Source organism: Nerophis lumbriciformis, linkage group LG06 (assembly GCF_033978685.3).
Source record: "Nerophis lumbriciformis linkage group LG06, RoL_Nlum_v2.1, whole genome shotgun sequence".
Classification (NCBI taxonomy): Eukaryota; Metazoa; Chordata; class Actinopteri; order Syngnathiformes; family Syngnathidae; genus Nerophis; species Nerophis lumbriciformis.
The window spans coordinates 8,342,753-8,354,906 of NC_084553.2; the positions used below are offsets into that span (position 1 = coordinate 8,342,753).

Genomic DNA, 12,154 nt, shown 5'->3' on the forward strand with positions numbered 1-12,154 from the left:
ACTCGTATAACTTGGTACTTGACGCATGCTAACTGTTAGCATGCTAACATTAACGTGCTAACTGTTTTATAGCCAATTTTGCAGCCGAACATTTCAGAGTCATATGACCTGTTACTTGAACATGCTAACTGTTAGCAAGCTAACGTTAGCATTCTAGCATGCTAAATTTTTTAGCCAAAGTCTTAGCTTTGCAGCGCAGGCAGCGTTGGACTGCTTCGATAAATCTTCACGTTAATTTTAAGGTGACTTATCAAATGATCTTATCGTCCGCTCATTTTATCGGTTTTTCTTTTTTCATTATCGGAATCTATCGACGTGGCGTCATAATTGCTATTATCCGTCGATGATTATAATATCGCGCATCCTTAGTTTGGTTTTGGATCATTCCCAATAGTACAACACATGTTGATGTAAAGAAACTATTGTTTGGTTGACCAGGAGCTACGCTGGCCATGCGAGCCGCCCCGCTGGCCCTGGAGGACATGATGGAATGGCACCAAGCCCCGCCCACATTCACCCCCGGGGCCTTCCGCCTGCGACGGGGGAACAGATTCACCTGGAAGAAGGAGTGTCTGGCTGTTATGGAAAGGTAAACAATAGCTAAAAATAAAGTAAGGATGTAACAATAGGAAAATTGTGGTTATTATGACCAAAATGATCAATCAATCAATCAATCAATTGACTTATATAGCCCTAAATCACGAATGTCTCAAAGGGCTGCACAAGCCACAACGACACAGTTGTCATTATTATCTTGGTATTGTAGAGTGTGCTCTAAAAGTACTTATACACACAGAAATATTTTTAAATAGACTAGGGCTGCAACGATTAATCGGTTAATACGATTAGGAAAAAAAGCTTCAATTAGATGTTAAAAGAAGGTAAAAAAAAAAAGGTAAATATAAGGTAAAACAAGTTATATAGATGGTTAAAAAATGTAAACGGTAAATAAAAGGTAAAAGGTTAAAAAAGCTAAAACAAGTTAAATAAAAGGTAAAGGATGAATTGAAGGTAAATAAAAGGTAATAGAAGATAAATAGAAGATGTATAAAAGGTAAATAGAAGGTAAAAAAAAGTTCAAGAAGTTAAAAAAAGGTAAAAAAGATAAAAGGAGGTAAAGAAGGTAAACAAGTTAAATAAAGGTAAAGTATGGTAAAGAAGGCAAAGAGTAAATAAAAGGTAAAAGAAGGTTAAAAGTTAATGGGAAGCCAAAAAGTAGTTCAATAGAAGGTAAAAATACAGGTAAAAGATGGTAAAAGAAAGGTCAATAGAAGCCTAAATGAGTTAAATAGAAGGTAAAATAAGGTTAAAGAAGGCAAAATAAGGTAAAGAGAACCAGAAGAAGATAAATAGAAGGTTTGAAAAAAATAAAGGCAAAAGAAGTTTACCAACGGGAAATGAAAGCCAAAAGGAGATAAATAGAAGGTATAAAAAGGTAAAATAAGGTTAAAAAAGGCAAAAGTAGGTAAAGAGAAGCCGAAAGGAGATACATAGAATGTAAAAGAAGGTAAATAACAGTTAAAAAGAGGTAAAACAAGTTAAATAAAGGTAAAGGATGGTAAACGAAGGTAAAGGGTAAATGAAGGGTATAATAAGGTTAAAAGGTAATTAGAAGCCAAAAGGAGATGAATAGAAGGTTTAAAAAAATAAAGGCAAAAGAAGTTCACCAAGGGGAAATAGAAGCCAAAAGGAGATAAATAGAAGGTATAAAAAGGTAAAATAAGGTTAAAAAAGGCAAAAGAAGGTAAAAGGAGATACATAGAATGTAAAAGAAGGTAAATAACAGGTAAAAGGAGGTAAAAAAAAGTTAAATAAAGGTAAAGGATGGTAAAAGAAGGTAAAGGGTGAATAAAAGGTAATTAGAAGCCAAAAGGAGATAAATAGAAGGTAAAAAAGGTAAAACAAGGTTTAAAAAAAAAAGAAGGGCAAAAAAGTTAAACAAAGGGAAATAGAAGCCAAAAGGACATAAATAGAAGGTAAAAGAAGGTCAAAACGAGAAATAAAAGCCAAAAGGCAATAAATAGAAGCTGAAAGAAGATGGAAAGTCAATAAAAGGTAAATGGAAGGTAATGAAGGTTATGGCAAGTAGAAACATCTTAGTTTATTTCAACTAAAACATGCATTGAGGCTATAAAGTGTGTTTTATCTAATTACCCATTAAATTGAACAAACTAATCGGTGGATTAATCGATTACTAAAATACCGTGTGTGTGTGTGCGCACCTTATCTTACCTTATCTTACCTTATCTTTAAGGTAAGATAAGATAATACTTTATTGATCCCACAACAGGGAAATTTGGGTTACTTTGTTTACGTGTTTCAAATATTGGTAAAAGAGAAAATACATTTTCTTGAAAAGTGAAACATTTGTTATCCTGGCATTAATAGTACTGTGATTCTGTATGGTATCCATCCTTAGTTAAAACTATTATATTTTTTTCCAAAAACAAAATCTGGTTTAGTGTTCCTGAGGATGACTTTTTCATACAGCGTGATTATAAAACATTATTACCTTAAAGCAGGGGTGCTCATTACGTCGATCGCGAGCTACCGGTCGATCTCGGAGGGTGTGTCAGTCGATCACCAGCCAGGCATTAAAAAAATAGTCCTAAAAATGAGCGATCATAAATCTTCACTATGACGTCACTTTCGTCACTTGATTGACATTCACGGCACCTGAGGGTCTTCTGAGATGACGCTGGCTGCTGCCAGCTCATTAAAATTACCGACTGGAAGGCGAGAAACACTTTATTTCAACAGACTCTGGCGCCGTACCTGTCGTCAAAACTCCAAAGACCGACTGCACAGTTGCGCTATCAAAATAAGAGTCTCAGAAAGCTGGCGTGCACAAGCTAGCAAGCTACGGAGTTTGCCGACAATGTATTTCTACCTACTCAGTGGCCTAGTGGTTAGAGTGTCCGTCCTGAGATCGGTAGGTTGGGAGTTCAAATCCCGGCCGAGTCATACCAAAGACTATAAAAATGGGACCCATTACCTCCCTGCTTGGCACTCAGCATCAAGGGTTGGAATTGGGGGTTAAATCACCAAAATGATTCCCGGGCGCAGCCACCGCTGCTGCCCACTGCTCCCCTCACCTCCCAGGGGGTGATCAAGGGTGATGGGTCAAATGCAGAGAATAATCTCGCCACACCTAGTGTGTGTGTGACAATCATTGGTACTTTAACTTTAACTTTTAACTTTTTGTAAAGTGTATACAAAGGAGTACGGAAGCTGGACAAATAAGATGCCAAAAACCAACCACTTTCATGTGGTATTGGACAGAAAGGAGGACTTTTTTTCTCCTCCATTCGAAAATGCGGACATTATCAGCACCACTGTCTGATTCCAATCAATGCAAGTCATCAGAATCAGGTAATACACCAACTTATATTCTTGTCTTCATGAAAGAAAGGAATTTATATGTGTTAAACATGCTTGTATTATCTTTAAACACCTTTAACTTATTAACAATATTAACTATATGTGTTAAACATGCTTGTATTATCTTTAAACACCTTTACGTTGTTAACAATATTAACTATATGTGTTAAACATTCTTGTATTATCATTAAACACCTTTAATTTTTTAACAATATTAACTATATGTGTTAAACATGCTTGCATTATCATTAAACACCTTTAATTTGTTAACAATATTAACTATATGTGTTAAACATGCTTGTATTATCTTTAAACACCTTTAAGTTGTTAACAATATTAACTATATATATTAAACACGCTTGTATTATCATTAAACACCTTTAATTTTTTAACAATATTAACTATATGTATTAAACATTCTTGTATTATCATTAAACACCTTTAATTTTTTAACAATATTAACTATATGTGTTAAACATGCTTGCATTATCATTAAACACCTTTAACTTGTTAACAAAAACATATATTTCATAAATAAGTACCGGTAAATGTAAATTATATATATGAATGAGGTAGATCCCCACGACTTGATCAATTGAAAAGTAGCTCGCCTGCAGAAAAAGTGTGAGCACCCCTGCCTTAAAGTATGATTCACATTCAGAATTTTCTATATAAGTTAGTTGGAGTTGCAGACAACTTCATTACTGCTAAATAGAGTTTAGTTTTCAGTCATGTCACAGAAGATGCAGGATCTGCTTTAACATTTAAGTGGTGAAACTTCCTGTAAGAGGACAGCTGTAGTGCTGTATTCTGACCATCATGTCATATTTAATTTGAACTTTTTTTTTTAAATGGTCCTCAGTAGTCACGTACAAATTTGTGTGAATTATGCAAAATTATTGAAATGTGGTCCCCATGAACCATATTAACTCTTTTTTCCCCTAGGGTCCCCAGTAAGAATGATCAGCACATTACTTCATCAATGCAGAGATTTAAAGACGTGTATGAGCTAACTGGGCAGTGGACATTTGACCTTTTTTTTTAATGCCTCCACAACCTGTAGAAAGGCTGGTATGGCGTCACATTAGTGCCAAAAATCCGAGCGCATAAAAACTGTTATCGCGCGCTGATTCTCCACTTTGTGCGCGCGCGCGACACCCTTTTGCGGTCGCGTGTTGCCTTTCTGCGCGCGCGCCGTCTCGGTCTGTGCGCGCTCTGTGTACTCCTGGCATCTCTCCTCGCGCTGTCATGTTTCTTTTTGGCACTTTGGGGGCGGGTATGCTTAGACGGCCCCTCCTTTCTGATTGGCTCTGAGCATTTTTCATATGACCAATCATTCTCCAGCGTAGCAACGTTGTAGCCATCTTACCTCGGACATCTAGCCTCAATCATTACATTGATGTCAATGGTACATGTACTAATTAAATTACCATAACTTGCTCGATTTACGACCAATTTACAAACGGTTTGCCTTGTTACAAATCTTATTACATGTAGATATGACATAGGATGCTGTACCTGTTGAAATTACCTCTTTCGCTTTAAAAAAAAAGACTTAATTGTGCAACATAGTTGTGTAGGGTCAGTGTTAGTCAGTTCTCTGATTATTTTAAACTGTTTCAGAATACATTATTAAAAGCTATTTTTAACATTTTAAAAACAAAATTCAAAGATTATTTCATTAATTTTATGGCTGAATCAAAAGAAATTCCATAAATTAGAAAACAAATGTTCAAGAAGAAGTGAAAATATAAAAGAATGTTATGTTGGATGTTATTGCTGGTGGACCAGTTCTGGCTGAAAGATGTGATTATGGTGTTTGTTGTCTTATTATTTATTTGGCTCACATTTTGTATTACCCTGTATTGTGTTTATGTGGTATGAAATAACCTTCATCAGCGCGCGACATTTTTTTATCCACTTCTTCCTCCGTAAATCTTGATACATATTGACGATGACCCGCCCTGCTATACTTCTGATTGGTTCTGAGCATTTTTCAGCATTTTTCGCCTGACCAATCAGAAAGGAGGGGCCGTCCAAGCATACCCGCCCCCAAAGTGCCAAAAAGAAACATGACAGCGCGAGGAGAGATGCCAGGAGTACACAGAGCGCGCACAGACCGAGACGGCGCGCGCGCAGAAAGGCACCGAAGTGGAGAATCAGTGCGCGATAACAGTTTTTATGCGCTCGGATTTTTGGCACTAATGTGACGCCATAGGCTGGTCCCCACAAGTCATGATCAAAAACTTGGGCCCCATTCCAAATGATAACCTGTGTGTGTGTGTGTGTGTGTGTGTGTGTGTGTGTGTGTGTGTGTGGGTGTGTGTGTGTGTTCAGCTACTTCAGTGATAATCAATATCCTGATGAAGCCAGAAGGGAGGAGATCGCCGCCGCCTGCAACGCCGTCATCCAAAAACCAGGTAGGTCATTGTCCAACCCAATCCCCTCACGGTCCTTGGCATCCGGGAAAACGTGTGTGTGTGTTTACGTGTGTGTGTGTGTGTGTGTGTGTGTGTGTGTGTTCAGGAAAGAAGCTGCAAGACTTTGAGAAGGTGACGTCGCTGAAGGTCTACAACTGGTTCGCCAACCACCGCAAAGACCTGAAGAGGCGAGCCAACATCGGTAACGCCGACCTCCACCGCCGTCCCGACGGAAAATACGTTTTTTTGTTGTCGCGCCCAAAATACTGTGAGGAGCTTTTGTGTCTTTTGAAGAAGCAGCCATCTTGGAGAGCCACGGCATCGACGTCCAAAGCCCAGGAGGTCAGTCCAATAGCGACGAGGTGGACGCCAACGACTTCCCCGAACAGGTAACCGGGAAGGAACGTTTCCCAAGCTCGACTAGCTCCGATGCTAACCCACATGCTAACCGCAGCCGTAGACCTTCGCGCCAAAAAGCTGTGATTAAAACAAAATCTTCGACTTCAATCGCGTATTTAAAAACAAATAATAATAATAATAATAGATTTTATTTGTAAAAAGCATTTTACATTGAGTAAACAACCTCAAAGTGCTACAGTGTATTAAAAATAAAAAATAAAAAATAAAAACTAGAACAGCCAAATAGCTAGAACTAGTATGCATACATCTAAAAAGAGGCTTTTTTTTAAAAAGAAGGGGTTTTAAGCCTTTTTTAAAAGCATCCACAGTCTGTGGTGCCCTCAGGTGGTCAGGGAGAGCGTTCCACAGACTGGGAGCGGCGGAGCAGAAAGCCCGGTCTCCCATTGTTCGTAGCTTTGTCCTCGGAGGTTGGAGGAGGTTAGCCTGTCCGGAGCGGAGGTGTCGAGTGGAGGATTTGGGGGTGGGCAGTTCTTTGAGGTAGAGGGGGGCATTTCCATGGAGGCACTGGTGGGTTAGTAGGGAGACTTTGTATTCCATCCTGAGTGGAACAGGAAGCCAGTGAAGGGATTTGAGAATTGGTGTGATATGGTCATATTTCTGCACTCTCATGTCTATTAAAGTCAAGAACATCCGATATTTGGACATTATTGTCATAATTCACTTTTTCTGTCTGGTAAGGTTTGAGAATACATGACAGAGCTAATCTTGAAAATTAAGCTTTTGTTCGTAATGTTGTGACTGTTTTCGTTAAAAAACATAATTACCGGGATACTACGCTGTAAAATGATGACAATAAGGGCTTTTTGAGGGTGGAAAAAGTAAGAGCAATTATTCTCACAAGTATATCAGGTTTAAACCTCTTAAGGCTTAGTGGCCACATGCGTGGACAGCACCTTTTAGCTCTTATTTCCACAATTGTGTACATGACTGAATTGGGGTCTTATGGCCACTGATGTGGACACTTATACTGCCATCTGGTGGTGTCAGAAGAGTATAACATACAATGGAATTTGGGAAAAAAAGTGTAAAAATAAGAATTAGCATGTCACTAAACAAAGTACACGTTTGTGTACTTATGGACTAAGTACATCATATCAAAAGATGATTCTTAGTTTTTGTTCTAATTAGGGTCCAATAAGCCCAAATAGCAAAGAGAAATAAAAAAAGCATGTAAACAAACAGCTTGGGCCTTAAAAGGTTAAGGAAAATTCGTAATATGAGAAAACATTTTTTTATCACGACGACAAAGTAAATGAGAAAAATGTCGTAATGTTGCGAGAATAAATTCAGATTTTAAAATGTTTGGTTTAATTGTCATAATTTGATTTGTGTGAATGTTTTTTTCTTCTAATATTCTGACTTATTTTTGAAAATGAACCTTTTGATCGTGCGTGACTGTTCTCGTAAGATTGTAACTTACTTTTACTTACTTTTTGGAAACAAAAAAGGTTGGAATTGCACTAGAAAAATTTCCGAATGTTAGATTTGATTCTGGTGAAATGACTTTCTTTTTAATTGTTAATTTTACAACTCTACTGTACTATCATTTCGTAAAAATTTGTTTCCGAAAGCCAAGAACATCCGATATTTTTGGACGTTATTTTTTTCTTGTAAAATTTAAGAATACGTGACAAGACTATTCTTGAAAATTAAGCTTTTGAACGTAATGTTGTGACTGTTTTGGTTAGGGAAATAATTTTGGTGATACTACGCTGTAAAATGATGACAATAAGTTTTTTTTTAAGGGTGAACATTTTTTGAAAAAAATTCCCCGAAATGAAATTTTATTGAAGCATTATCACGACACCAAAATAAATAGTTTCAAGAAAAATATAACGTGAAAAAGGTCATAATGTAATGAGAATAAAGTCAGATTTTGAAATGTTTGACTTAATCGTCGGAATTTGATTTCTATGAATCATTTTGTTTCGTAAAATAATTTGTAACATTCTGACTTTTTTCTTGAAAATGAACCTTTTGATCGTGACTGTTCTTGTAAGATTGTAACTTACTTCGCTTTAAACCTACGACTATTTGTCATTTTTGGAAACAAAAAAGGTTGAAATTGTGCAAGAAAAATTTCCGAATGTTAGATTTTATTCTGGTGAAATGACCTTCTTTTTAATTGTTAATTTTACAACTCTACTGTACTATAATTTTGTAAAATTTGTTTCCGAAATCCAAGAACATCCAATATTTTTGGACGTAATTTTTTCTGGTAAAATTTAAGAATACGTGACAAGACTATTCTTGAAAATTAAGCTTTTGAAAGTAATGTTGTGATTAAATAATTTTGGTGATACTATGCTGTAAAATTACGACAATAAGGGTTTTTTTAAGTGTGAAAAAAGTGAGAAAAAAATTCCCCGAAATGAAGTTTTATTGAAGCATTATCACGACACCAAAATAAATAGTTTCAAGAAAAATATAACGTGAAAAAGGTCATAATGCAATGAGAATACAGTCAGATTTTGAAATGTTTGACTTAATCGTCGCAATTTGATTTCTATGAATTATTTTTTTTCGTAAAATTTGTAACTTTCTGACTTTTTTCTTGAAAATGAACCTTTTGATCGTAACTGTTCTCGTAAGATAGTAACTTTTCCCGCTTTAAACTTACGACTATTTGTCATTTTTGGAAACAAAAAAGGTTGAAATTGTGCAAGAAAAATTCTCCGAATGTTAGATTTTATTCTGGTAAAATGACCTTCTTTTTAATTGTTAATTTTAAACTCTACTGTACTATAATTTCGTAAAATTTGTTTCCGAAAGCCAAGAACATCCGATATTTTTGGACGTTATTTTTGTTCTGGTAAAATGTAAAAACACGTGACAAGACTATTCTTGAAAATTAATGTAATGTTGTGACTGTTTTGGTTAGGAAAATAATTTTGGTGATACTATGCTGTAAAATTACGACAATAAGGGTTTCTTTAAGGGTGAAAAATGTGAGAAAAAAATTCCCCGAAATGAAGTTTTATTGAAGCATTATCACGACACCAAAATAAATAGTTTCAAGAAAAATATAACATGAAAAAGGTCATAATGTAATGAGAATAAAGTCAGATTTTGAAATGTTTGACTTAATCGTCGGAATTTGATTTCTATGAATCATTTTTTTTCATAAAATAATTTGTAACATTCTGATTTATTTTTGAAAATGAACCTTTTGATCGTGACTGTTCTCGTAAGATTGTAACTTACTTTGCTTTAAACTTACGACTATTTGTCGTTTTTGGAAACAAAAAAGGTTGAAATTGTGCAAGAAAAAATTCCGAATGTTAGATTTTATTCTGGTAAAATGACCTTCTTTTTAATTGTTAATTTTACAACTCACTGTACTATAATTTTGTAAAATTTGTTTCCGAAATCCAAGAACATCCAATATTTTTGGACGTTATTTTTTCTGGTAAAATTTAAGAATACGTGACAAGACTATTCTTGAAAATTAAGCTTTTGAACGTAATGTTGTGACTGTTTTGGTTGGGAAAATAATTTTGGTGATACTATGCTTTAAAATTACGACAATAAGGGTTTCTTTAAGGGTGAAAAAAGTGAGAAAAAAATTCCCCGAAATGAAGTTTTATTGAAGCATTATCACGACACCAAAATAAATAGTTTCAAGAAAAATATAACGTGAAAAAGGTCATAATGTAATGAGAATAAAGTCAGATTTTGAAATGTTTGACTTAATCGTCGGAATTTGATTTCTATGAATAATTTTGTTTCGTAAAATAATTTGTAACATTCTGACTTTTTTCTTGAAAATGAACCTTTTGATCGTGACTGTTCTTGTAAGATTGTAACTTACTTTGCTTTAAACTTACGACTATTTGTCGTTTTTGGAAACAAAAAAGGTTGAAATTGTGCAAGAAAAAATTCCGAATGTTAGATTTTATTCTGGTAAAATGACCTTCTTTTTAATTGTTAATTTTACAACACTACTGTACTATAATTTTGTAAAATTTGTTTCCGAAATCCAAGAACATCCAATATTTTTGGACGTTATTTTTTCTGGTAAAATTTAAGAATACGTGACAAGACTATTCTTGAAAATTAAGCTTTTGAACGTAATGTTGTGATTAAATAATTTTGGTGATACTATGCTGTAAAATTACGACAATAAGGGTTTTTTTAAGTGTGAAAAAAGTGAGAAAAAAATTCCCCGAAATGAAGTTTTATTGAAGCATTATCACGACACCAAAATAAATAGTTTCAAGAAAAATATAACGTGAAAAGTGTCATAATGTAATGAGAATAAAGTCAGGTTTTGAAATGTTTGACTTAATCGTCGGAATTTGATATTCTATGAATAATTTTTTTTCGTAAAATAATTTGTAACATTCGGACTTTTTCCTTGAAAATGAAACTTTTGATTGTGACTGTTCTCGTAACTTATTTCGCTTTAAACTTACGACTATTTGTCATTTTTGGAAACAAAAAGGTTGAAATTGTGCAAGAAAATTCTCCGAATGTTAGATTTTATTCTGGTAAAATTACCTTTTTTTAAATGTTAATTTTACAATTTTACTGTAAAATTATTTAGTAATATTATGACCTTTCATAATGACTTAGTTTTGAAATGACACAAACCCACGTCTGTCATTTTGTAATAGTAAAAAACTGCTAGCAAGAGGCAGCTAACAATGTCAGTGTTAGTCTGAGCCCTAAGTAGTTTTTAGAAAGTTTTAAGTGGTAGAAAATATTTGAAATTGAAGTTTGAATACATTTTCTCATCCAATAAAGAAGGAATATTTTTTTAAATCACAACTTTAGCATTAGCATTAGCATGAATATACTTTGTTTGTGTGATGTTTCAGAGCTGCGACGTGACTTTGTTTGACAAGCGAGTCGCCGCCCGGCCATTCGCCTTCACTCGAGCCGACCTGTCACTGCCCACCCAGGTAGGACCCGCCCACCGTCACGTGACCTCACAGGAAGTAACTTTCTCCTACCACAGGTTCCCACACTGCTCCCCAGCTGGTTGGCCACCCTGGCCGCCCGAGGAGGCGTGTCCGGGCAGAGGGGCGGCGGCCCCGTGATTGGCCGCTCCCTCGTTTCCGCGGCGGGCGTCTCTTGGTCGCCCCTGTCGCCGTCCCTCCAGGACGAGGCCGCCGTCACCGGCGCGCTGACCGAGCCCCCGGAGATGGCGGCCGGCGATCAGGTAGAGGGGGCGGGGCCCGGTGTGGTTCATGGCGTCAAGACTGAGGTGATTGACGACTGATGGGAGGAAATGACGTCATGACCCCACTTGACCTATCATGACCCGTCTTGACCTGACCTGAGCTGACCTGACCTGACCCTACCTCCAACCACCAACCTTTGTTCCTCTACCAAGACGTCCTCCATTTTAAGAGTGAAAGAAAGTTCTAATGTTCCTCTGATGACTGAAGAACCTTCCAGAAGGTTCCGCGTCTTCACTGTGATCACAACTTTGCAGCCTCAAATTTAATCTTTTTAAAAAATGTGTATACTGTATATACATGTATAAAACATATATACATACATATATATATTACAGTGTATGTACATATATATATATATGCTGTATATGTGTGTGTATATATATATATATATGTGTATATATGTATATGTATATATATATATATATGTAGATATATACAGTATATGTATGTATATATGTATGTGTATATGTATATTTATACATGTATGTATATATATACATGTGTATATATATATACACATACACACACACACATGTATATACACTATTATGCGTGAGTGTGAATATATATTGTATGTATGTGTGTATATATGTATAATATGTTTATATATATATATATATATATAATCTGTATAGATAGATGTGTATATACTGAATGTGTATATGTATATATATGTATATATATATATATATATATGTATTTATAAGTATATGTGTAAATATATATATATATATATATATATATATA

General features: G+C 35.3%; 1 protein-coding gene across 3 annotated transcripts in view; it reads left to right on the top strand.

Moving 5' to 3' along the window:
- Window positions 1–11,717, top strand: part of LOC133608255 (homeobox-containing protein 1-like) — a 38,438-nt gene extending 26,721 nt beyond the window's left edge. For 2 of the 3 annotated variants that reach the window (XM_061963461.1, XM_061963463.1), the window contains 6 exons: window positions 439–589; window positions 5,719–5,801; window positions 5,908–6,003; window positions 6,096–6,190; window positions 11,042–11,125; window positions 11,182–11,717. In XM_061963461.1, coding sequence (XP_061819445.1) covers window positions 439–589; window positions 5,719–5,801; window positions 5,908–6,003; window positions 6,096–6,190; window positions 11,042–11,125; window positions 11,182–11,445 — 773 coding nt within the window. In that variant the 3' untranslated portion in view covers window positions 11,446–11,717. The remainder of the gene's footprint in view (window positions 1–438; window positions 590–5,718; window positions 5,802–5,907; window positions 6,004–6,095; window positions 6,191–11,041; window positions 11,126–11,181) is intronic. The other variant, XM_061963462.1, reaches the window with a different exon arrangement.
- Window positions 11,718–12,154: the final 437 nt, after the last annotated feature.